This window comes from Strongyloides ratti (genome assembly GCF_001040885.1).
Source record: "Strongyloides ratti genome assembly S_ratti_ED321, chromosome : 2".
NCBI classification, from domain to species: domain Eukaryota; kingdom Metazoa; phylum Nematoda; class Chromadorea; order Rhabditida; family Strongyloididae; genus Strongyloides; species Strongyloides ratti.
Window position 1 is genome coordinate 15,400,086 of NC_037308.1, and position 27,725 is coordinate 15,427,810.

A 27,725-nucleotide genomic window follows, 5' to 3' on the forward strand; every position below is an offset into this window, starting at 1 on the left:
CTAAGATAAAAATTTCATATATCTTTTATAGACAATTACCTTTGTCTTGTATGTGTCAATGAAATTTTATATATATTATATATATATATATTTATACTATTAAAACTTTTATCTATTATTTGTGATTGGATAAAAAATTTAGAAGAGGATAATTGGAGAGGCTTGCAAATTAAAGTGATCAGATCAACACCTATAAAGAGAAATTTTAAAAGTCGTGTCAAAGGATCACTTTCTAATTTGATAGGTTTATACCTGTTTTTAAAAATTATTGTATCTTTTTACATAAATAACTATCATTATACTTTTTTTTTTTAGGAAAAGTTTAAAAATTTGATGGTGTGAGGTAAAAGTTGAAATTTAATATTATAAGTGGATAGGACATTAAAAAATAATTTTATTTTTTTAACACATTCTTAACCTATTAACAAAGTTAGTGTATGGGTTGGTAATAACAAATAAGAGTAGTATTTAATAACAACTTTTTAAAGTTGATACTCATTTATACGGGTTTCTTTGTTATAAGTAGCTTTACCTTATCATATTACAAGCACGAAGGTGTATTCCTAAATTAAGAAGTATACAATTCCTCATTTTTCATAACAAGCAGGTGCACGTTATCTTTTATTTGAAGTGATTTCACAAAATATTTTCAAAAGAAAAAAGTTTTTATTTTTTTTAACTATTAAATAAACTTTTATTGAAAATTAAATCAATTCAACTTACTAATATTTCATTAAAAAGATTTTTAAAATTTAAAAGATAGTTTAGTATTTGAAATTTTATTTCATTTCATTTTAACATATTTTTAATTTTTAGATAACTTTTAAAGTAATATAATTTTAATAATATTATATTATTTTTCTAATCATAATATATAATATATTATTTTACTAAAATGAAATTTTTTCTAATATTTCTTATTATCATCATTCTTTGTACTATAATTTATCCATTTATATTACGAATTAATGAACCAGGATTAAAATCATTATCAAGTTTTACCCAAAAATGGATGGAAAAAACAATGAAAAATACAACTTTTAATCCTTATATTCATAAAATTAATAGAGGAATAGCATCAGGACAAATAACACTTTCTAATATTACAATTTCAAATTTTCTTCCACCAGGAATAACCTATCGTCCTCATGATTCAGGTTTTCTTGAAATGATAAGTACAAATGGAAAAGGTGACATTATAGCTGATTGGGATATTTTTTCTGAATACTTAACTTATCTTAAATTTCCATTAAAAGGAAAAGTTTATGGAACTGCTTCAGGACTTAAAAGTGAAGTTGCTATAAAAGTAAGTATATAATAATAATAAAATTTTATTTTAATAAATTTATTTTACTTTAAGATTAATAGTGATAATAATTTTATTATTCATCAATGTTCAGCACAATTTACTACATTTGACTTAAAATTGTCTGGTTCTTTTGCAGCAAATGTTCTTCATTTTTTCCGTGATGTTATTGCTAAAGCATTAAAACGTCGTGGTGAAGAATATTATTGTCAAATGGTAAAAGAAAGTCTTATTCCATGGTTAAAGACAGAAATTTTAAGATTACCAGAATTTTTTGAATTTAATTATGATGGTAAAGTAAGTGTTAGTCAAAGTTTAACACACATAGATATAACAGATCATTTCTTGGATTTAGAAATGAATAATAAAATATACTCTAGTACAGGAAGTATCACTGAAACTATATCTCCATTACCATTAAAATCATATAATAATACTCCAATACCAACAAGAATGATGGAGGTATTTATTAGTGAACAAACAATACAAGAAATTATGACATCAGCACATATGGCTGGGCAATTTAAAAGTAATTTTACTAGTCCTTTTCTTAGAACAAATTGTGATGGTTTATGTCTAGGAATATTACTTCCTGGTTTAAAAAATGAAGTTGGAAGTACACAATTACGAATTTTTGTAAGATCAACAATACCTCCAATAATTAGATTACAAAATCAAAAAGCACTAATGTTATTAAATGTATCTTTAGAAATTTATCGTAATGAACCATTTGATATTGAAAATTTTGGAAATGATGTTACAGATAATGTAATTAGTGATATTACTTCTGTTTTTTCTACCTCTCCAATTGATTATTCAGTTTTATCAATAAATATACATTGTGAAGCTGATTTACAATTACGTATTAGTGAAAAAAAACTTCGAGGAGAAGTTGGTATTCGTGAATCAAGAGCACAATTAAAAGAAAACAAGTTTTCAGAAATGGGACAACAGACAGTTGATTTAATAGTAAATATGTCATTACCATTTTTAGAAGATGCTATATATGGATTTTTGGAGAATGGTCTTGATATAAGTGAAATAATTAAAATTCCAAGTTCCAATGAAGTTATTCTTATTCAACAAGGTTTTGTTCATATTTTAGCAGATCTAGAAATGTATAAGGGAATTTAATACATTTAATTTATTTCTTTTTTTTTTTTAATATTTATTTTAAGTGTCCAATTGTGATTATGTCTTTAAGGTATTCTAATAATAAATAATAACTTTTATATTAAATATATATATATATATATATATATACTTATTTTTAATAGACAAACCGTCAAAAATAAGTTTAAAAGATATAAAGTAATCTAGTTATATAAAAACGACACATTAAAATATTACAATTATAAAATTTAGTTATAAAAAAGTTAAATTATTAAAAGAAATATTTACAAAATTATTTCCAAAGTCTTGACTTTATGAAAAATATAACTAACAATAAATCTATAACTTGTTATAAAAAGTCTTTTTTCTTGAACTTGTTTTTATTAATTTATTTCTTATTCATTGTCAAGTTCTTGAAGATTTTGTCACCAGAAATAAGAGTTTAACAGTATACTACTTTTCAAATGTGGTGTTTAATAAAAAAAAAAACTAAAGTATATAATATTTTAAAATTAGGAAGATTTAATATATTTTTATTAAATAAAATAGCTAATACTAATAAGTTTAAATATTCCACAGATTACTTACATTAAAGTTGACAATACTTCAATTATTTAATATTTTTTGACCCTTTATATTTCGATAAATTATATAGTTACTTTTAATTAATTTTGATATTTAACTTTTACTTTTTATTAGGGATTAAATAACAATAAGATTACTTTTATACAAAATATTACTTTAATATTGTAGTTGTCGTGTAAACTTTAAGTACCAAAAGTTTAACTACTTTTATAATTCAATATTATTTTAGACTATTATTATATACTTTTTAATATTTTAAAGTAACAATATTAAATACCATTATTATTTAAATATGATAAAAAGATTTGTAATTAATATTATTTTATTAATTACACTTTCTATATTTTCTTTATCAACATCAATACTTCAAATAGTTCATCCACCAAAACCAAATGAACAAGATTGGGTTTTAGTTGCTGGAAATGAAACTTCTGTTGATAAAGTTTTAGCAATCTCTCTTGCATATGGTGGTAGATTAATATCTATGAATTATTATATGCAATATAAAGTTATTTATTATTATGCAATAATGCATAAATATAATGGTCCCGTTTTTTTAAAACCTAATCCTGTTAATTTAATAGATTTAAAAAAATTAGCCAAAGATAATATACAATTAGATTTAGTACCAACACAACTTTGTGGACAAGAATCACAAAATAATGATATTACTTTTTCAACATATTGGGAAAGAATACCTAATGCATATTTTGAAATATGGTTTCCAGGTAGTAGTTCAGGAGATTATCAAAAATATAAACTTGAAAAAGATGGTTATTATTTATTTAATATATGTGGATATTCAGTATCTAATAGAGCACAATATGTTGGTGTTTGGTTTAAGGGTAATGAAACAGGAACAGTTCCATATCAAGCATATTACGGGTTAACGTTAAGAGAAGCTTTAAGAAAAGATAAAATTTTATCATCTAAAGGTTTTGTTGCAACAAGATTTCAGTGTTTTAATAATAGAAATATTGTTCTTTGTTCAGGAATTTGGCAATACTATCCAACTAATTCACATTCCATTGAAGTTGGTGAAAATTTAAAAGTAATGTATAATAAATTAAAAACTTTTAATTTTTTACCAAGACAAATTTCTCATTTTTTTAATGATAATAATATTCCTATTTTTGTTGTTCTTTGGTCAAACTTAGATTCATATAGATTTCCTGAACCACCTGAAATATGGAATCAAAATTCAAATATTCCTTTTACATTATATAATGGAAGTTTAGAATTATTAAAAGAAAAACAATTAGATTTTCTTAATGATAGAGTAACAAGATTTATGAAAGAATTAGATATACCAGGTTTATCTATTGCTATTAGTAAACATGAAAAATTAAAATTTGCCGCTGGATATGGATATTCTGATTTAAGAAGAAAACTTCAGGTGACATCTGATAATCAATTTAGAATTGGTTCTATATCAAAACCAATAACTGCTACAGCAATTATGCTTCTAATTGATAGAGGAATCCTTTCATTAGAACATAAAATTTTTGGAAAACAAGGAATTTTAGGAAATGATTTTTCTAGAACAACTATGTATGGTAATTATATTGAAGAAATAAAATTACATCATTTACTTGAACATACCTCTGGTGGATGGGATAATTTAACTAATGATCCAGCATGGATTGAACCAAATCTTAATTTAAAAGATTTAATAGAAACTGTTCTTGAAAATTTTCATTTACAATATAAACCTGGAACACAATGGATTTATTCAAATTTTGGATATTTACTATTAGGATATATTATTGAAAAATATTCACAAATGTCATATGAAGATTTTGTTAAACAAAATATTTGGAAATTGGGTAATGTAACAGATATTGAAGTAGCAAGACCAACAGTTTCTGAAAAATCACCAAAAGAAGTTTTATATTATATGAGTGGTAATAAAGTTGGTTTTAATCCTTATGATATGTTATCACCATCACGTAGTGGTCCATGGGGTGGATGGATTGCAAGTCCAATTCAACTTCTTCATTTTATGGTATGTTATATAAATTTAACTAAATTTTATAATAATTTTTATTTAGAGAATAGTTGATGGATTTCCTTATAAAAAAGATATCTTATCTTCAGCATCAATAAAAACATGGCAACAACCTTCATTACCATCTAATGGAACATATTCTTTAGGTTGGTCAATTAATGTAATGGGTTTCAATGGTTGGCAACATGATGGTCGTATGCCAGGTTCTGCTGCAATGCTCGTTCGCCTTGACAATGGTGTTGAAATGGCTATAACATGTAATAAAGAATATAGTGAAAGAGAATTTTTTCATGAAATTGGTTTTATTCTTCATCATGTTGGAAATAACTGTGATTGGTGGAATGATGATATAGATTTATTTTAAAAAAAAAAGTATATAAATATATCATTAATGTATGTACAAAAAAGAAACAAACAATTATTTATTGATAAATGAAATTTTTTAGTTTATTCTAATAAAGGCACCGACTATATTAAAGAAATATATAGATTAAATATATTAGATAAAAATTATAACATATATTGCTCTTTGGTTAAAAATTTTTTTTTTAATAATTTCTATGCTATAATTTATTTTATTTTTGTTTCTTTTACATAGGTGGAACTCCATCTCCTGTTTTCTTTAAAGTTAGTCCAAATACCAAACCATTTGTTGAACCATCCTGACAACAAGTTTGATAGATCCAATTGTTAAAGAAAGATGTAAGAAGAAGAAAAGAAATACCTAGAAATAGTGAAATACAAGCATTTTTAGTTACACTCCGCCAAAAATCTTTTGTTTTAACTGATGGTGGTTTTTCACATTCATTTCCAAATGGAGGATAGTGAATAGATAAAGAAAAAATTTTAAAATTAGCATTTAAAAATTTTCTTATTATTTCAAGATCTTCAATTGGTGGAGATAAATTAATTTCTTCTTTATTGTTAATATTTTTCATCAATGGAATGTTTTTGTAATGGAGATCATATATTTGTTGCAAAAGCATAAATTGTAATTTTAATTTTTCATTACTAAATTTGTCACTTCTTTTTTTTTGTTTATTAACAATATCTTTCATGATAACTTTACATAAATTTATATTCAAAAATGTTTCAATTGGAGATTGAATAAACATTCTAGAAAACCAGTCATCAGCAATTTCAAAAAATTTTTCCTCTTTAAATATATCATTTTTTAATATTAGATTTTCATTAATAACAATTGTATTTATTAAAATTTTAAATTGTACTAATTCTCCAAGTTCATGTAATTTTGATATTTCTTTTTTACCTTTCCATAAATCTTCATTTTGATGAAGATTTTGTCCTATTCTTCTTTGATATTGATGTAATTTCATAACTAATTTTTCAAATATTTTCTCCCTTACCTCAGAATCTTCTTTTCTTACACCGGTTATAATATTAATCTTATCACTATTAAAATATTCTTTAGTAAATTGATATAATTTATTAAGTGGACTCTAAAAATGATAATATAAATATATTAAAAAGATATAAATAATAATTGGTGATTAATTAAATTACTAATGATTGAAGAGAAGTTAATTAATCAATTTAATAAAATTTTAATTAAGTGATGTGTCAAAAGTTACCTCTTCGTATCCTTTTTTTTTATTTCTTTTATTGTGCCGACATTTTGATGTAGAAGATATGAGTAGTATATCATCAGAAATACTGTTATTTAGTAAGAGATAATTAGTTATTGGTGACAAGATTAATTTAAAAATATTACACATTCCATTTGACTCTTCAGATTTTTTTTCATTACTATCTATATTATTATGTGAATCTACCTGTTCATCATTATTTATAAATGGAAGAGACTCATTAAAATTTGTTGAATAGTTAAAAAGATCAAAATCATTATGAACACTTATATTCATAACATCATTAATTTCAAATGCTATTTCTGTATTCCAATTATTTGATGGTATATATTCATCCCAATGATAACTTGATTCCATATTAGGATTAATTACCAATGTTTCATTACCATCTTCAAGTAAATTTTGTTCATCTTCTCCACAAATTTGTCCTGATGACGTCTCAGACGACGTGTCATCTTCCATTGGGATGATTGTTTTAACAGTTGGAGATGAAAGTTCAGGAATGTTTAAAAAATTTTGACATAGTGATGTTATTAATGGATTATTTTTTGAAGTTTTCTTACCATCTATTTCTCTCCATGTTGTTCCATGTGTCGGTGAGTGTTGATTATAATTATAAATAGATGAATGCATAGAATCTGAATCAGAAATAGATCTACTAGATGTTTTATCTAATTCAGAACCAAAAACTCCTGAATCAATTAAACTACATGGTGTTGTACCGTTATTATTATTTGAGTTAAATATTGGTGAGGTTCTTGTTGGAGAGACAGGAGGTGTTTGTTTAAGAAATACTTCATTTTCCCTTTCCATGATGGAAAGTTAGTGGTTAGTATTTAAAATAAATAGAGAATAAAGATAATAAACAAAAAAAAAGTGTATCTATAAGACAAAAAAAAAAAATAAAATAAAAGAAATTTTGATAGTGTTGTAAGTTAAATATAATGACAAGTTTGATAAAAATTATTTGTTTAATCGTAATAACGTCATATATATATAACAAAATATTTTATAGATAAAAGTTTATATATATTTAAAAATCCAATATTTTATAATGTTCAGATAAAAAGAAATCCTATAATATTACAATAAAGAGGTAAATTAAACAAAAGTTATATATTGGTACCTAAAAGAATAATATTATGGAAGGTTTTTAATGTTAGGAAAATTTGTAGTATCAATATATCTTTATTAACAGTATATGTTATCTACTATACAGGTGACTAAATTGAAATTTGAGAACTCTTTGAGAAGATATATAATAATGAATTGGGATGATAAAAATTTAAATTTAAAAAAAAAAATATTTTTTATTTAAAATAAATTTTTATTATAACTATTTGTAGATATCATATCATATAATATATATAAAATATTAAAGCAACAAAAAATAAAACCTTGATCAAGTTTGGTAAGTAAATAAAAAGTATAATAAAAAGATATATATATATATATATATCATGTGGGATTGATAATTTAAAATAGTGTAAATATTAAAATAGGGACAAGATTTTATGATGACATCTGATGCCATAATCATTAAATATCTTTTTTCTTATTTTTATTAGATAATGAAAACTTAATGTAAATTGTAAGTAATTACTAAAAGTGAAATATTATTTGTTAGAAATTATTAATACTAGAAATTATATTTTAATTTGTCCCAATAAACAAGTTAAATTATTAATATTTAAGATTTATTACTAAAAGTTAAGGAAAAGATGTAACCGTCAATCATATTATAAAGATTATCATTGAATTCTTTTATTAATATAAAATTTTACATAAAAATAATATATATATTTATATCAATAATGAAAAGTATTATTCTTAAAAATTATCCTTAATTTGACTCAATTATATTTTTATAAAGATAATAAATGTATGAAGGAACTTTAGAATAATAATTAGACTGTACCAATAAGTATATTATCAATATTTGATATGTGATTGTTTAATATGAATAGAGATAATATCATTGAGATTAGGTCTAATCTAAATAAACATAATATAACAATTATGATATATTGGAATAATTAAAGTATATATATAATAACTTATATTAGTTAAAGTTTTATAAAGATATCAAATAAAAACATGAATATTACAAGAGATTTGAGAAGAATGGCAAATTATTTTTAATTATAAATTGAAGGTCAGTTATGTTATGCCTTTATCATGAATGATTTTATAAATGTAGAAAGATTTTATTATATATATATGATTGTTAGAAATGATATGTATATAGTATAGCAGATGATAGAAGAATAATTATAAATTTAAAAAGCATATAAAATATCCAATTGGAGGGAAAGATAGATATAGAAGGAGATGTCGTAAAATGTAGTATTAGAATATAAAAATGAAAAAAGAATGCTGACAGATGAGTGGGAAAGATAAATATAAAAAGAGTTTTAACTTCATCAACAGCTGTATATAACCTTATTTAGAGATCATTGATTTAACAAACAAATTTTTATTTAATTTTCCTCAATAGGTTTATTAATTGATATAATATTTTATTTATATATATACATAAATGTAATGTTACGATTTAGTAGATATAAATATGTATATTAAATTTATCATACCTCGAATTTAGATAATTGATATTATAACTTCCTTTTATTATATGTACAATAAAAATATTTTATTAAAAGTTTATTAAATATAATTGTTGTAATGTTACAAATTTAATAATGAAAAATATTTAGGGTAAGTGAATTCAAGTGAAATGTAACATGTGTAAAATATACTCTCAATTTGTTGATGAAAGATAATAATAGTTAAATATGATTTGTTCTTTAACAGAAAATTAAAGTAATTTTACAACATAAAATGTTGTAAAACAATTTAATTGCTTCAATAATAAAAAAAAAAAAAGATAAATACTTAGTAAAAGAGATAACATTTATAAGCTAATAATTATGAGTTCGATTTATTTTATACCAACCTTTTTTTTTTACTCTATTTAATTTTAAATAAAAATGAATTTATTATAAAATTTTTTTTTATATTTAAATATACTCAAATAATAGAAACTAGATAAAATATAACTTTTGTGTTAGGAAAAAAAAAATAATTTAATTATTTGACAAACTCATTAATTTTGAAATTTAATAAAATATATATATTTTGGAAAAAAAAATTTTTTTAATAATAATTATTTTATATTAAATATAAAGTATAAAAATTTTTTTATAATAATATTATAAATTTATAAAATCAAATATAGAATGTTTTATAAAAAGTTATAAGATATATTAAATTCATTAATATATTATAAGTATAATATTAAAATAAAAAATCAAGAATGTTTATGAATTATAAAGTAAATGTATATTAAAATAAGTGATAAAAATAATAAAATTATATAACTATTTGTCGTAATATGATAACTTATTCAAAAAAGGGGAGAACAGAGTTGAGGGGTTTAAATAATAATAATAATAATATCAATAATAATAAATATGAAAAAATGTTTATTAAAAAAAATGTATGCATACAAAACGATTGCTTTTTCTAAATTATATATTTACTAGAGAGATATTTTATATTTAAAAAGAAAGCTCAAATAGTGGTATAGAAAAAGTGAATATAATATTTTTTATTTTGGAGAGGTTATTCTTTCTGAAAGATGAATGGGTACACGTCAAACTTTTTATTTTCATGCTATTCATAAAATATTACAACAGTAGCAGGTGTTAATTTTGGATAATGGTAATGTTTACAATCAAAATGAGGTATACGATTATTTGTTTTAAACAATAGCACTTTAACATAGAAATAAGATCATTTTTAAGACAACTTTTTTTTTTTTTTTTTTCTACAATCAGCTACGAATAATTTTTGATGAATTAAATTAACATTTATAAAAACAAAAGAAATGTCAAATAAGATTTTATCTATATACCATAAATTCTTCAATATTATTTTAGCTAACTAAAATATATTATGATTGAATAAGATTTTTTTTTATTATTATTATCAATCAAGCAAATGGTTATTTCATTTATGTAATAAGATATACAAATTATAGATATATTAAAAAAGCAACATGGGGTCATTGTTAGAAAAAAAAAAAGTAAAATATTTGATAAATTACAACTATTACATGAATGTTTTCTAGTTAAAAAGACTGATACACATAATTCATCATAAAAGAGGTTGAAAAAAGAAGAAATTTATAAGATTGTTAGTTATAGCTGAACTATCATTTGTATATTACATAGAGACATACAAATACAAGACGGCAATCGAGGACGGCGCCATGTCGGGAGAGATGTTGTAGAAAAAAAAAATGGACACTAAATGTCAAAATAAATATGTATATTGAATATTAGGTATTTATATTAATATGAACAAAAAAAAAACCAATAAAAAAAAATTATAATATATAAAGTAAATGTGTAAAAAAAAATGATACAATGAATCTCTGTAAAATATCAATAAAAAAATTGATAAAAAGAAGAAAATTAACTATCAAAAATCAGGTATATAATCTTTTTCGAACAAATAAATAATACCTGATAATCTTTAAAATAACAATTTTCGTAAAAAATATTCTTTTTCATTATTATCAATTATTTTCTTTAAAGAAGATGTATCTATTATCAAAATAAACAATAAATTGTATTAGAATTATTTTGATATGAGTAAAATAATTACCATAAATCAGATATATATTAAAGAATTATTGATAATATAAATATAACACGGATGATCAAATTATAATATTATATTTTAACATTAATTATTTGAAGAGGGTATATTTTAAAGTAATTAGTCTTTTGATAATATAAATGATTAGAATCGCTTGACTTCATGGATTAATATAAAAATAAAATTATATTTTTAATTGACAATTAATTTATTTATTAAAATATATAAAACTATAACAGGTGTTAATATATATAAAGATATATAATATAAAATAAAGATGCTAGAAACAAACAAGCTTGTTATTTAGGTGATGTATATATACAAAAGGTTACTCTTTTTTCTTAAGATCACAACCTTTACAGATGGTTATTGTAAGAGACTTGAAGATTTTAAACTCTTATATCTCTAATAACTCTTTATATTTATAATAAGGTAACATTTTTATTTACTGTCATACATATATATATATAGTACTTAAAATTATTGTCAAAAATATTTATAAAAGATAAAAATAACAAAAAAAAATACATATATATATATATATATATATATATACAATATTTAAGAAACAAATTAAAAAAAAAGTTTATATTAATAATTATTAAAAATAAATATTAAGATTAAAATTTTGGAACCATAAAAGAAACAAAATTACAAGGTCAATAATCTGATGAAGTGGAAAATAATGTGAAGCGGTCACTTTTGATCCATCTATCAAATATAATATTATTTATAAATAAAAATATTCTATATATCTATATGTTTGGGATAAATTAATAAGTCTTAGAATTAATGAGTAGGTTGCACCCATATTTTGATAAAAAGGTAGATTATCATTATAGTAAAAAGTGATGATGAATATATAAGTCACTAATTTATAGCTTATTTATTTATAATCATCTGCCTATAATAAATATAATATAAGTTATTATCAAACTTTTATAATAGTAAATAAAATATTATTTCACCTTCAATTGAGGAAATAAATGATGAGAAGTAAATTCAAAATTTCTCACACTACAAGGACAAAAGATAAATCATTAGAGGAAGAAATTGTAATAATGATAAAAAAAAACTAGCTTCTTTAATAAAAGTTAACAACAAGAAATTGAGGACAATAATTATGTCGCGTGTACCTTTTGTCATTTAATAAGTAGAAGTATTTGTGTAATTCTTAATTATTCTTTAAATATTATTATTATAATTTTAAAATTATAAAATTGTTATATGTAGAATAATAGTTATAAAAAAAAGTTTTTATACTTTTTAAATAAGAAAAAAAAAATTTTGAAATTATAAAATAATTTTGAAACAAAAATTTTTATTTTATCAATAACTTTTGTTTTCTTAAGTATATTTAATATTCAAAGAAATAAGAAAGACAAAAATATTTAAATAATTTTGTAAAAATGTAGTGTTAAAAGAAAAATGAAAAAAAAAAAAACATTTTTGAAGATATATATTGTATATTATAACAGGTGTATTAGTAAAATAATAATAAAAGTAGTAATCTAAGTTTAAATAAAATATCATTTCATAAGGATTTGGTAATAAAACACATAGTTTTATATTTTATAAAATATTTTTATAATGAACTTATTGTCGATAAATGTAAATAACATTGTAATATCAACAGTACAATTTGTAAATACAAAGTTTTACCATTTAAAATAAAAATTTATAGCCAAAATAATGTAACTTGTTTAAGGTGTTAAAAAGAATGAATGATAATGGAATGAGTGATTGACATAGACAAAATAATATATATATATATTTTAATATAAAATTATCCTTTTTACCTTAGAATTATAATATTTATTAAAAATATTGTTATGTTAAATATGTTTTACAATTATATAATAATAATAAGTAATAAATAGATATTGAGAAAATAAATATGAACGTGAGGAGAAATTAGATAAGACTTTTTCATTTAAAAGTTATTAAGTAAAAAGACATTGTTGGATAGAATAGCATTGATTTCTTAGTTAATAAATATTATTTTTGTACAAAATTGTATTTTAATAAATATTTGTCAAAAGTAAATAAAAGTCTTTAAAATTTTTATTTGTATGAGTAAATAATATGCTAATTTATAAAAGATTATAAAAATATCACCATTCTTCATCATCATCTTCTAATAAATATTTTCTTCTACTTTCAAGACCAGATTTTAAAATGGAATTAATATCATTTTTAGAATCATTAGTAATTACTTCTTTTTTATTAATTCTTTCATTCGGAACTTTTTTTAATTTTATTCCATTACGAATTTCTGTAAGTAATAATTCGTTATTTGATAATGGAGACAATTGTATATGAGAAGTTAAAACATTTGTATTATTCACATCTTTAATATTACTTTCAACTTCTAGTGATATATTATTAGGTAATATAAAAGTATTTTTAGAAGTAATACAATCATCTACTGTTGATTCATCTTTTGATTCATTTATTTTAATTTCATTAAATATTTCTGAATCACTATAATTATTGAAAGATTTTTTATTTTTTTCTAAATCATTTGTACTACATTTAATTGGTTGATTTAAATAATTGTCATTATTTATTTCATCATTTTGTTTCGGTATATTATTTATTAAAAAATGAGGAATAGTCATGAGGGAAGAATTTGTTGAAATATTAGTAGAAAGGTTATTAAAATTTGACTTTGTTTGACTATTTGTATTTGTTAAGTGATTTTTTGATATTGATGTATAATTTATTTCATCTGAGTTTAAATTAAAATTGTTATTAAAACAATCTTTATCAAGTGATGGATATAATGAATTTTCATAATTATCATTAATACTAATAGTAGGTGATACTAAACCATTTCCGTATGTTGTTTCAGTTTCTTTTGATATACCGATTAATTTTAAAAACCTTTCATCTCCCGATATTTGATGATAATGATTAACAATATTATATGCTACCATATAAGTTTCTTTATTTTCAATAAGTTTTTTAACACATGATATCATTGTATCAATTGATAAATATTCAAGTATTTCATAATCATCCAGTTTAATTTGTTGAAATAAATCACATATTTTATCTATATTTTTAACATTATATAATGCTAAATGAGGTAGACCCATTTTTTCACAAATATTAGCAATTTTTTCTTTATTATAAAAGGTATATTTTTGTGTTTTAAAAATATTTTCTGCAATAGTTGGATAGTATTTTAAGCATAAAATTATTAGTTTATATTGTAATTCACTTTCTTTTTGTGAATCATTTTTTAAATTTCCAAGTAAACATTGAACAGCTTGATCAAAATAGGAATTTTTAACAAAGATATTTGTTACAATTTCTAAAATTTCAATTTTAGTTGACTCAGAGTATTCATCAATTAAAAAGAAAATAAATTTTAAAGCTGAATCAGGATTAGATAATATTAAACTATTAAACATATCCATAAACAATGAATTAAGATTATAATTTTTCATAAATAATTTGAGCTCTTTATCATCATTAATATATAATAAATATTCTATAACAGTCATAAATGAACCTGCATTTGCAAATACTTTTATTGCTAAATCAGGATAATATGGTAACAAATCATTTCCAATTTCATCTGTAAATTCAATTTTTCCCTTCCTTATACATTCATCAATCAAAAGTTTGTTTTCAGTACAAATTAAATATTGAATATATAATTGTGTTTCTTGAAAGTTTAATGATGTTCTATTCATTAAACATTTCATACACATTTCAAAACTTTCAGATATTTGATCTGTAGTTTTAAAATTAAGAAGTTTTGTCATTATATTAATATTACGTAATTTATCACTTCTATCATTACCAACTATTCTTCCTGCTTCAATATAATTTTTAGAACTAATTAATTTCTCAAATTTTGTTTCTATATTTTCCATATATGAAGATGTATTTAAATTTAAACTATTTTTAAAAACATTTGATATTGCTTTATAATCTATATCACTACAGCTAACATGAATTGGTAAAACATTTTCAACATAAATTTTATATAGATAACCATCATTAACAAAAATCATAATCGCATTATTCTTTCGATTAAAAAAGCTTGCTATTACTAATTTTTTAGTTAATTCTTTCCTTCCAATTTCTTTTTTTAAATCATATTGATAAGCAATTATTTTTCCTTCTCTTGTTACTATATAAAATATTCCTAAAATTTCACAAAAATATAATGCTTTTGGGATATCAGATGACTTTAATTCAAACAAAGAAAAAACAACTTTTATTTGACATATTTCTTTGTTAATACTTTCCTCTGAACTATTAGTTAATTGAATAATTTTAATGTAACATCCGGTAGTATTTTTATTAATATATGCAAAAAAAGTTTCAAATGATGATAAATTTGTTTTTTTATATTTAAAAAAACAACCAGCTGTGCCATCAAAACATTGAGTATTTTTTTGATTTGTTAATATTATTTTTCCATATACTTTATTTATATCTTGTTTAAGTCCAACTATATAATAATAATTGGTAGATTTATTATAATTATGATCTACAATAATATATCCTTTTAAAGTATCATTTCTTAAAATTGTCATAAAAGGTCTATTACTATTATAAATGTTAAAATAATAAATATTATCAATACAAATAAAAACTAAAATATTTTCATCAATCCAATTCCAGTATTCAACCTCAAAAGGCATATTAAGAACAATGATATTTTTTTTTTCACCAATCCCTATAACTTGAATAGAAGATTTGTTTTTAAGTGCTAAAATATTTTTAAAATTATTCATTTTAATAGAATCAGCTAAAGTTTCATAAACCGTTTTTTCTTTACTTTTCAAATTTATTAAAATAATTTTTTTATTTCCTTCTTCTGTCACTAAACACATAATATAATCATTTTCATTTATTGATGTTGTGCACCAAGACATATCTGAAAGTTTAACACCATATTGAATAAGCTAAAAAAAAAGAAGATATTTCATGTCTGTTATTATTTATTGTAAAATAAATAAACTTACTAAAAGACAAGAAGATGCTTTTATCATTATTTCATAGCAATATAAATAAATATAATATTTTAATCAAAACAAAATAGTTAAAAATTATGGAACTTAAGAAATTAAATAAAATAATATATTTCATTTTAACTTACCATCAATTGATAAGATATCATGTCAGGAAAAAAAGTAATAAAATTACTATTACAAGCAGCTTATTAATGTAAAGTATTTCTTCATTCACATAAACTTTTCTACCCGATAATAATTGTGTAAATAAAAATATGTATGTTACTTCAGTACTTACTATTTTATTTTAAATATATTTTCTTTCCTCAGAAATGAAGAGGTAACAAAATATTTTCTATCAAAATATAATGAAACAAAAATTTGGTTAAAGGTATATGTTGTTAGATAAGAGAACTTTTAGCGAGTATTATTTAAAAATTTATGGTTGACTAAAAATTCTCTGTCAAAAATAAATTTTAACTTTATAGTCATTCTATCTTGTTTATGCTTTTAAGTTTGTGTTATAATATTATTTAAAAATTTATTCATACCAAATTCAATTTTTCTTATCTTTATAATACAAATAAATATTTTTCCAATTAATTTTATTTGTAAGTATTTGCTGAATATTATCATTTATTGAATCATTTCAAGTATTTGTTTATAATGTATAAAAATATAATAAAATTATTTAAATTTACACACTTTGAATAAATTAATATGCAAAAAATCATAAATATGAATACAAATACAATAAAAGTGTTTCCATCTCATGATCCAATACGATGAACAGAAAAAGTTTATCCGTTTTCTTTCTGTTGACTAAAAGATTCAGACTTGTAATAAAACCTTACTATTGTTTTTTTAATATCTGAACAGAGAATTATCTACCCCCACTATTTTCCCAGTTTTTTTCAATTTTTTTCAAAGTACACGTTTTTAAATGAAGTTTTATCAATTGACAATAATGTAGTATCTAATTTATAAAGTTTTTTTTTTGTTCACTAAATTTAAAAACATCAAAGTTATTATTTTTGGAAAATCTTATTAGAATTAATTTATAAATTGTATCTTAATTCAAATCTCAAAATAAATCTTAAATATTGTTTTTTTTTCAAATATGATATTAAAAATTTTTAAAAAACAAGTTTAATTCTTAAATATTGCAAGTATGAAAAAATATTTAAAATTTTTTTACTATATTTGTATTTTCATAGTTTTTTTTTGAAATTTGAATTTATTTCCAATATCACAGTAATACATGAACAAAGGTCTTTTTTATCTCCTATCTAAAATCGTATGATTATAACTTCATTTTAAAGGAAGTTTTTATGTTTTTCTAAAAGTACTTTATTTTTTAAGAACCCTTGTCAGTCTCCGACTTTCAAAAATGAACTTTTTCTAATTGTGTTCTAAATCATACGCAAAATAATATGTATCATTCTATCATAATGTTAAAAAAAATTACCTTTTGAAAAGTTATGATCGATAAAAAGTAAAAACTACATGGAATTAATACAAAAAATTTTCCATTGAAAACCCAATCACATAAAAGAAAAAATATTTTTAAATTACACAGTATTTAAAATAAAGAAAAAACGATTATATCTAGAGAATTTTTTTTATATTTAATTTCTTATCTATATATATAATTAATAATTAAAAATACTAAAAATTTTCTATTTCAGAAAGATACTTTTCTAATTCAATGGCAGCTTTTGATTTTTCTGGAGATTTAATTAAGGATTTAATTTCCTGAGAGTATTTATCAATCAAATTAATTTCTTCGTTAATGGCGATATTTTCCTTTAATTTTCCTTCACAAGCAAATTGTATTTCCGTAGTATAATTTTGTATTGCCTTTAATTCTTGAAACTTACCATCAACACTAGCTTCAAATTTATCCTTATTTGTTTTGAATGACTCTAATATTATGTCCTGTGAATTTAAAACTTTGACAATTGAATCCTTTACATTTGTAACTGAGTCAAGCAATTTGTTGGCAGATTCTATGTTTTCTTTTGTCTCAATATTTTTTATCTCTGCTATACTATCAATTTCAGTTGTTAAACCTGCTCTTAATTCTTTTAATTTATTATCAATATTTGAGATTGTTACTTTTTCTAATTCTTCACATTCATTCAATTTATGCTGAATTTCCTGAGCATATTGATTAAAAAAGTTTTTTTGTTTTTTAAAAAGTTCTTGCCCACGACAACACTTTTCCTCCAAAAAAAGAATTTTACTAGATAATGTATCGTGACAATTTTGTGAATTCACTAGCATCTCCTTGGATTTTTCACTTAACTTCTCAATATTGTTTAGTTCCTCTTGAATTTCATCTTCCAATAATTCCATTTTAAACTTTAAAGCCATGACAGCAAATTCACGGTCATTTAGTATTTTTGCCTGTTCATTCATTTCTTCTTCAAAATTATTTAAAGCCTCTGTATTAGTAGTAAACCATATATGAGCTTCTTCGAAAAGATCATCTTTTTTTAAAATAAGACTATCAATTTTAGAGAATAAATCTTTATCCATAAGCGAAAGCAATTTACTTCGATTTGTTGTTAAAGCAGCATCACGAAAGTACCCGTTAATTCTTCGAATATAATCATTCATAATACTAAATGTTGAGAAAAGTTGATCACGTCGTGCTTTAATATTAGCTCGAATATCATTCTCAACATTCATTGCCTTTAATCCATACTCTAAAGTTGAAATAGTTTCTCCTTTATTAGACATTGTTGGAGAAATAGCGGCAATCAAACATGTTAATGCTGATCCTCCAAGTGAATCTTTGAGAATTCTTGTTAATTTCGAAGATCTGTAAGGAATATGTGAACTTCTTTCCGTTAAAGCATTAATAACTTGTCCTAAAGCAAGAAGACTTGTATTAATATTACCAGCTTCACGAGCACTTCCCTTAGTTGCTCCACTTTTTCCAATATTTTCAGATCCAGCTAAATCGACAAGATTTATTTTTCCTCTCCTGGTTGTTACTTCTTGCCCTAAAGTTTCATCCCAATCAACAATAGCTGTAAAGACAGCGTGAGAACGAGAACTTCGTTGATTCATTGCAGTGGCAGCTGTTTGCCGCATTGAAGCACCATGTTTAAGTAGTTTATATACATCTCGCATATTATTCACTACATATTCTTTGACATCTTTAATACAAACACTCCCTGAATTTTGTGCATCATCAAAAATCTTTAACTTTTTTGAAATATCATCTCCAAGTAAATCATATACTTCTTCATTATATAATTCTACATATGTTATTGTTATACTTTTTCGAGTACATGTCTAAACAAAGTACAAAAAAAATATCTAAAAACCTACAGGAATATTAAGCATAGTAAATATGTGTTGCATAGCTCTTGATGTAACACCAGCACTGTTATTAGAATCCCATTTAAAAGTACCATCTTCATCTAAATTGTCACATTTACCTTCCATTGTAAAAGTTTTTCCTGTTCCAGTTTGTCCATAAGCAAATATTGTACAGTTATATCCAGATAACAGTTGAGGAATATATTCTGCTACCATTTTTTTATATAATTGACATTGTGTCACAGATTCATCTAATACAAAATCATATCCAGAAAACTTTTTTTCTTTTTCACCATCAGCTAACATAATTGATGAGCCTACATTTCGAAGCACTGATGGATCATTTTTTTCTATTTCTTTTGAACTTCGAGGTCTACAATATATATTTAAAATTGTATATTAATAAGAATACTATAAAAATATACCGAATACGAATTCCAACTTTTATACAACTTTTACCTCCTTTTCCATATGAAACAGTAGATGTAGCAAAAAGTGATGACATTGTTTATCTAAAATTATTAAATAAATATCATTATATAAAAAACATTATATTTAAAAAAAATTCTATCTATTATAAAAGTAAAAACGAATCTTGCATAGAAGTACAGCTTTGATTGAGTAAGACAAAGGAGAAATATTGCGCAAAATTGGTTTATACACCATTGATTGACACCTTTAAAATATTCTTTTAAAAGGTCAAAGACTATGTTGATTTGTTGCCAAAAACAATGGTACAAATGCTTTTTTCTATATTTAGAGAAAAAGAATTTAAAAAAATACTTTTTGAAACTTTTAAGTTAAATTTGATTTGATGACATTTTATTAAAATTTTTTTTATTTATATTCTTAAGATTTTTTAAATTACTAATAATAAAGTATCTTTTTTTTTAAATAAAATTATTTAAATTCTTTAGAACAGTTTACATTTATATTTTATAATTTATTAACATAAATAACTCTTCCTGAAACAAAATATTGGCTATACCAAGTGGAAGAATTATAAATATTTTTTATGCAACTTTCATGATTTGAATTCCTAGCTATTAATAATCATCCTAATTTACTTTAAGCTAAGTAAAGTTAAGCAAGATTTTTTTTTGTAAACATAAATAAAGTTTACTATGTGGTAAGTAAAAAATAATTGTTCAAAAACGAAACATCAAAACCACTTATTGAAATGGCCATGATTTAGTTTAAATTTTAAAAGTAAAAATATTACAAATATTTTGGTACTATTTAATTAAAAATTGTTTTTTGGTACTGCAAAAAAAATGTATTTAAAACATGGAAAAAATTAAAATATCCTTCAGCATGTTAAGTTTCAAACAAAATAGTAAACATTACATTGGTAATATCTTCCTAGTTTTATTTTTTTAATATCCTTTCAACATATATGTACTTGGAAATAAAAATTGTTTTATTTGGACACTACTAACAATTTTTTTTTACAACTTTGGAAGTACGAAATTCCAACCATTATCGTGATAAGGTTCTCTGTTTACGTTTGTATTCAATTCTTATCATTTCTATATTTAATTGGTGTATTTATTGCGAAATATTTTAAATTTTTATCAGAAATGTTAGAAAAAATAAAAGAGATTATCGTTGAAGAGACTAGGGCTGCTGGACTTGTAAAGAGTGATAATGAATCAAGTAGATTAAAGATGGTTTTTTATTCTAGAATAAAGAATACTCATTCTGTTGACAAGAGTATTAGTTATACACTTGATTTTATTATTTATGAAAATGATACATCTGAATCTGGAGTTAAAATTTTTAGGTGTACATCTATTGTTCCATCTATTGCTTCGGGAAATGATAGACTTTTTGGAAATAATATTTCACTTTATAAAGGAATGATTACTTCGGAGATATTAAGAGAAGTTACAGGATTAGTAAAAGAATTTAAAAGCTTATCATCAACAGGTATGTTTTTTTTCTAGTGTTATAAATATTTATTTTTTTTTAAGTTAATAATCCATTTGTCGATATCTTTCGGCAGGCGTTATTGGGAACAATTATAGTAAAATACTTGGCACCTAAAGATTTTTTAAATTTAGAACGTCTTAATTCTACAATAAGGCATTCTTTAAATAATGGAATTGCCAGAAATTATTGGATTTTTGCTTTAAAACGTGATTTTAATGTTACAGAGAATACTGCCGACCCATTACAGGCATATAAATTACATTATAGAAGATTGCTTGCAGATAGAGCAGCAGAAAATAGAGCTAATGCTTTAATTCAGGAGGCATTAGATCCATTAAGAGTACCACCAAGACGTCCCGTGAACCCAGATCCATTTTTTAATGCATTTGGTGGGCCACAAGTAGATCCTTGGATAGATGTAAATAATCCCTTTAATTTGAATCCATTCCGTAATCCTGATGCAGATTTATATCATCCTGGCATCGTCCGACAACCATTCAACAATGGTCAACCAAGAGGTGATCCCAGAAATTTTGGAAGACCATTTTTTGATGGAAGAAGTTTTGACAGAAATGATATTATCTAAATAATTTATATTTTATTATTATTAAGCTGAGGCATGTATTTAATAGAATTTTAAATTTTATTTGTACATATTATTTTTTTTACTTATTAAATTTCTCTTCTCTTTTTTTTTTTTTTTATAAATTAACAGATGTTTTTTTTTATTATTATTTTCTCTAAATGAGATTATTTTTTATCATATAAGCAGTGAGGTGTAACCAAAAGTTAGGTTTATTGATAGTTAGAAGGTTTGTCTAATTATCAAGTATATATGTTGTATGAATACTTTTGAAGAATAAAAAAGGTATGTAAAATTTAATGCGCCAATTTTTAGATGGAGGATTAGAATTAAAAAAAAAAAAAAAAGAAAACTTTTTTTTTTATAATATTTTTTATATTCTTAACAACAATTTATGTAAAAGAAAAATATTACTCTACATGTAATAAGATATTAAAAGGCATTATCCGGAAACAAAAGTATATAAAAGCTGTTGTAAGGAAAATGATGGTAAAGTATTTATGAAACCTATTTCTTTCAGTTAGATATATAAGCTAATTATATAGTCAGGAAATGAGGCATGGTATAATATAAGAGACAAATATTTATTATAATTATTTTTCTATCAAACTAAAACCATAAATTATACTTTTTATAATTCTAAAGATATTTATATTTTGGTTTTAATTTATCTAATATTGGTAGATAAGTATTTGTATAATAATATTTAAAAACCCATATTGTGTGCCTTAATGTTTAAGGACATTAAATAGGAAAGAAAAAAGTTACCTGATGATGAAAAATTTCTTAATAATATAAATTATAAAAGCATTTTATCAAATTTCGATGACGGCTAGTTAATTAATCATTTCCAATTTATTTAGATATAATATACAACATCTAGAGGAAAATTTTAGAAGGTGTTTGTACCAATGTTAAAGAATTATCTTAGTTACTTATTTAATTTTCAAATAATATTTCCCTCTTTTTCTTTGATCAGTACTAATTTTAACATTTTACTTGGTACATGAAATTAAAAATATATATTTTATTTGTTAATATTGAATAAACATTACAACAATATTAATGTTGAAATGTGTTAATCAAACTTATTATTAAGTGTTATTATAGTAATAAAAGTAAAAAAATTTTGTTACTTATATTTATTTACCATTTGTTTATTTTTATTATTACTATTTTCAATGATAATTACTTCATTTAGATGAATATTAATGACACCAAGGTGGTATGAGATGGTTAAAAGAATAGGTTTATTATTATTATTATTAATATTATTAATAGAAAAGATTGCACCTATAGTGATAGATTCAAATAATAATTATTGTCCAACTAATTTTTTTGAAAAACCTCGTCCTCAACAATGTAAAAAGGCATGTAATAATGATAAACAATGTAGAAGAGGAAAAAAAAAATGCCTTTGTGATGGTAGATGTGGAATGAGTTGTATAAATCCAAATCTTAATTGTCCACATCTTTCTAATCCTGAAAATGGTCATATAATGCTTTCAAATGGTTTTAAATTTAATTCAATAGTTGAATATTTTTGTAACCCTGGTTATATTTTAAATGGTAATTCAGAAAGAAGATGTCAAGGAAACAAACAATGGAGTGGTTCTTTACCAATTTGTAGACTTCAATATAAATGTGGACCACCACCTGAATTACCATATACGGTTAATAATGGTCGTAGTTTTAATGGACAATATGATTCAAATTCAGAAGTAACATATCAATGTACAAGAGGATATACAGCTAATTATGAAACAAATCCTACAACAAATATTAGTAAACAATTTTATAAAGCAAAATGTTTTATAAATAATAGTGGTTTTGCTACTTGGTTAGGTCCTGATATAAGATGTAGAGCTATAAGTTGTGGAGATCCATCTGTTCCATTAAATGGATATCGAGATGGTAATTTATTTTTTTATCCACATGAAGTAAAATTTTATTGTTATCCTGGTTTTCATTTAATTGGTCCACATACTAGAAAATGTGAAAGTAATGGAAAATGGACATTTGATAAACCTACTTGTCAACCAACAGAATGTAGTAGACCACCAGATCCTTTACATGGTTCAGTTATTGGTTCATCATTATCTTATGAATCAATAATTTCATATTCATGTAATGAAGGTTTTCGTCTTGTTGGTCAAGTTCAACGTTTCTGTACTGAAGAAGGTATTTGGGCAGGTAGTGAACCTATATGTGAAGAAATAAAATGCCCACCATTACAACCATTATATAATGGATATACTGAAGGTTTTGATACATCATATGGTACAACAGTTATATTTCGTTGTTATGAAGGTATGAAACATCTTGGATCACCATTTACAAAATGTGAAGAAAATGGAAAATGGTCACATCCAATGCCACAATGTTTAGCACATTGTAAAACACCAAAAATTAGTGGAGGATATATAGAAAAAATACTTTCTGATCGTCTTGTACAACATGGTGCAAGATTAAAAGTTATTTGTAATTCAAAACATGAAACTAATTTAAATCCTTTTATTAATTGTAATAATGGTACATGGTCACATATTCCTAAATGTGTTCCAAATAGTTGTAAAAATTGGCCACCAAGATTATCACATGCAAAAGTTTATTTTACCAAATCAACACATGGTTCAATTGCAAAATATCATTGTAGACAGGGATTTCAGGCATCATCTAAAAATAATTCTATTAAATGTATGTTTGGTGAATGGATAATTGAAAAATCAAAATTTAGATGTATACCAATTAGTTGTGGTCATCCAGAAAAAACATTTGGTATTTTAAAAGATGGTAGTATAATGTTAGAAGGACAAATGGGAAGTTATATGGTAGCTAATTATATAAATAAAGTTGCTGAAGGTAAAAGTATAACTTTTAGTTGTAATAAAGGAACAATTTTAATAGGTAAAAAAAAATTTTTTTTTAATAATTTATTACTTTAATTTATAGGTCCACCAAAAGCATCATGTGTTAATGGTCAATGGAAACCTAATGTTAAACCAAAATGTGTTTCACAAACACATGCTACAATTGATGGGCAAATTGTATGGAATAGAAATAAACGTAATGTTTCTTTTATTGATGATAAATATAAAACAATTTCGGAATATAAAAATGTAAGTAAAATTTTTTATAATTTTTTAAAAAATTTATTTTTTAGGCATATCATACTAAACCTGTTTGTCAATTACCCATTAGATTACATTCATTTTTTTTAACTAATGAAAATAATGAAAAAATTCTTCAATCAAAAGATTTAGTTACACATGGAGTTGAAATTCAATTAATTTGTTTAAAAGGATATCATGTTGTTGGTATTAATAAAACAATTTGTGAATATGGAATGTTAACAGATTCTCTTGGTTCATGTCAACCATTAAATTGTAATTTATATGAATTAGAGAATGTTGATATTGCATGGATAACATCATCTTCAATTTTACAACATGGTAATAGTATAAAATATACATGTAAAAGTTTTGCTCAAAATTCTGATAAAATAAAATTATTTACTACTTCATGTTTTTATGGAAAATTTAAACCAGAACTAGAATGTAATAAATATATAATTGGATCTATAAATTATTGTCCTGCACCTAAAGTTAAACAATTAGCATCTGTTTATAAATTTAATGATTCATCTTTACAATATAAAGAATATTTAAATGAAAATTTACCTTTTTTTGTTAATGGTACATTTTTCCATTTTTATTGTTCTAAAAATGATAAAAAAGAAGATGAGGCTGGAGCTATTGAATGTGTTAATACAGAATGGGTTACAAGATTACTTCCATGTATTGATGAAATATTAATTAAAGAACCAAAACAAATATCACAAACATCAGATAGTCATTATTTAAATACTCGTGTATGTAAATTACCAATATTAAATTATACAACATACAAAATTTATAATATTAATTTTGGTAAAAATTCTTTATCACCTGATACTATTTTTCCTCATGGAACAATTTTACTTGTAACATGTTCTATGTATGGTTATGTATCTGATTTTAAATATCAAACATCAGAATTAAAATGTCGTAGAGGTAGATGGAAAAAACCTAAAGATATGATAAGATGTCCTGATATTAAAGATACTTGTATATATGAAATGGATTCAACTGCTAATTTATCTGTTTATCATGTACAAGGAAAAAGACCAGTACTTTTTAATGAATATTTTCAATATTTAGATAAATTACAATTTACCTGTTCAAATAATTATTTAAGTCAAATAAGAGGTGTAACAGAAATAACATGTTTACGTGGAAAATGGTCAGCTCCATATCCAAGATGTCATATATTAGATCCACTTTCTGGTGATAGAACATCACCACCTGTTCATTTTATTGTTGATGGTATTAATCCTCCTAATTATTATGTAGCACCAAAAGGTGAACTTTTTGTAAAAGAAGGTTCTACATTACGTCTTTTATGTTTACATAAACCAACAAAAATTGAAGAAGAATTACCAATATGGAGATATGATTCATCTTATCGAAGTTATCCTCTTAAATCAGATGTTAATTATGCCGGTAAACCTAAAATGCTTTCAGCTTTTGAACTTTCTATACCAAATACTTTACCACAAGATTCTGGTATATATCATTGTACATATCCTTCTAGTGGAAGTACAAGATCAATTAAAGTAATTGTAACAGATGCAACCTGTTCATATATAAATTCACCATCAAAACATTTATTAATTCATTTTTCACAAAAAACAAATTTTATTGGTTCAATGGCACAATTTTCTTGTCCAACCAATTATCTGATCTCTGGTCCTAGAGCCTTATTTTGTATGCCAAATAAGAAATGGTCTCATAAACCTCCTACATGTATACAAAAAATATGTCAACCATTAACTTTAACACCAGAATCAAAATTAAGAGTTTCTATAACATCATATAAATATGGTGGTATAGCAACATTTACCTGTCCATCAAATTATGATATTGAAGGTAATCATCATATACATTGTCTTGTTAATGGTACATGGAGTAAAAATGCTAAAATACCAAAATGTATACCAAAAAAATGTAATGAAGATATTGATATTCCAGTTAATGGTTATATAATTAAACAATATTTTAAACCTTTATCATATGATAATGATATAGATAATGTTAATATTTCTTTTTTTCATTCATCATATACAGAAAGTTCTATATATTCACCACCATATTATCCAGGAACATTATTAATATTTTCTTGTAAAAATAATTATATGTTAACAGGAAATGATTTTATTATTTGTCAAAAAGATGGTAAATGGTCAGATATGGTAACAAAATGTGAAGCTGTTTGTAAATTTCCTGGTATTAATAATAATGTTGATATAACAAGTACAAAAAAAGAATATTATAAAGTTGGAGATAGAATAGTTTATATATGTAAAATGGGAAATGGTTTTAAATTAACTTCTCATAATGTTTTAGAATGTCTACCTAATGGTATATGGAATAGAAAAGTTCCTAAATGTGTTAAAGGTTAATAATAAAGTTTAAAAATATATTATTGTATATCTATTTGTCTATACAAAAAGAAAATATTATTCATATAAAATTTTTATTAAAAAAAAAAAAAACAAATAAATATTAATTTACTTTGTTAT

General features: G+C 22.7%; 7 protein-coding genes across 7 annotated transcripts; 4 read left to right on the forward strand and 3 right to left on the reverse strand.

The window, feature by feature from the left end:
• Positions 1-1,012: 1,012 nt before the first annotated feature.
• On the forward strand, positions 1,013-2,440 carry SRAE_2000488200 (Lipid-binding serum glycoprotein, C-terminal domain and Bactericidal permeability-increasing protein, alpha/beta domain-containing protein; the record flags this gene model as incomplete). Its single annotated transcript, XM_024643820.1, has 2 exons — positions 1,013-1,306; positions 1,361-2,440. 2 exons carry the CDS (start codon positions 1,013-1,015, stop codon positions 2,438-2,440), a joined length of 1,374 nt encoding a protein of 457 aa, XP_024509448.1.
• Positions 2,441-3,296: 856 nt separating this feature from the next.
• Positions 3,297-5,376, forward strand: SRAE_2000488300 (Serine beta-lactamase-like protein LACTB, mitochondrial; the record flags this gene model as incomplete). The annotated part of the gene is made up of 2 exons (XM_024643821.1): positions 3,297-5,009; positions 5,056-5,376. The coding sequence occupies 2 exons, from the start codon at positions 3,297-3,299 to the stop codon at positions 5,374-5,376; spliced, it is 2,034 nt and encodes a 677-aa protein (XP_024509449.1).
• A 226-nt stretch (positions 5,377-5,602) lies between these two features.
• On the reverse strand, positions 5,603-7,432 carry SRAE_2000488400 (Hypothetical protein; the record flags this gene model as incomplete). The annotated part of the gene is made up of 2 exons (XM_024643822.1): positions 5,603-6,472; positions 6,605-7,432. 2 exons carry the CDS (start codon positions 7,430-7,432, stop codon positions 5,603-5,605), a joined length of 1,698 nt encoding a protein of 565 aa, XP_024509450.1.
• A 5,963-nt stretch (positions 7,433-13,395) lies between these two features.
• On the reverse strand, positions 13,396-16,296 carry SRAE_2000488500 (Clathrin heavy chain; the record flags this gene model as incomplete). Its single annotated transcript, XM_024643823.1, has 2 exons — positions 13,396-16,209; positions 16,270-16,296. The coding sequence occupies 2 exons, from the start codon at positions 16,294-16,296 to the stop codon at positions 13,396-13,398; spliced, it is 2,841 nt and encodes a 946-aa protein (XP_024509451.1).
• Positions 16,297-17,925: 1,629 nt separating this feature from the next.
• On the reverse strand, positions 17,926-20,095 carry SRAE_2000488600 (Kinesin-like protein KIF11; the record flags this gene model as incomplete). The annotated part of the gene is made up of 3 exons (XM_024643824.1): positions 17,926-19,563; positions 19,600-19,963; positions 20,016-20,095. The coding sequence occupies 3 exons, from the start codon at positions 20,093-20,095 to the stop codon at positions 17,926-17,928; spliced, it is 2,082 nt and encodes a 693-aa protein (XP_024509452.1).
• A 1,075-nt stretch (positions 20,096-21,170) lies between these two features.
• On the forward strand, positions 21,171-22,108 carry SRAE_2000488700 (Hypothetical protein; the record flags this gene model as incomplete). The annotated part of the gene is made up of 2 exons (XM_024643825.1): positions 21,171-21,519; positions 21,564-22,108. The coding sequence occupies 2 exons, from the start codon at positions 21,171-21,173 to the stop codon at positions 22,106-22,108; spliced, it is 894 nt and encodes a 297-aa protein (XP_024509453.1).
• Positions 22,109-23,316: 1,208 nt separating this feature from the next.
• Positions 23,317-27,605, forward strand: SRAE_2000488800 (Sushi/SCR/CCP domain and Immunoglobulin subtype domain and Immunoglobulin-like domain and Whey acidic protein-type 4-disulphide core domain and Immunoglobulin-like fold domain-containing protein; the record flags this gene model as incomplete). The annotated part of the gene is made up of 3 exons (XM_024643826.1): positions 23,317-25,012; positions 25,058-25,224; positions 25,269-27,605. 3 exons carry the CDS (start codon positions 23,317-23,319, stop codon positions 27,603-27,605), a joined length of 4,200 nt encoding a protein of 1,399 aa, XP_024509454.1.
• Positions 27,606-27,725: the final 120 nt, after the last annotated feature.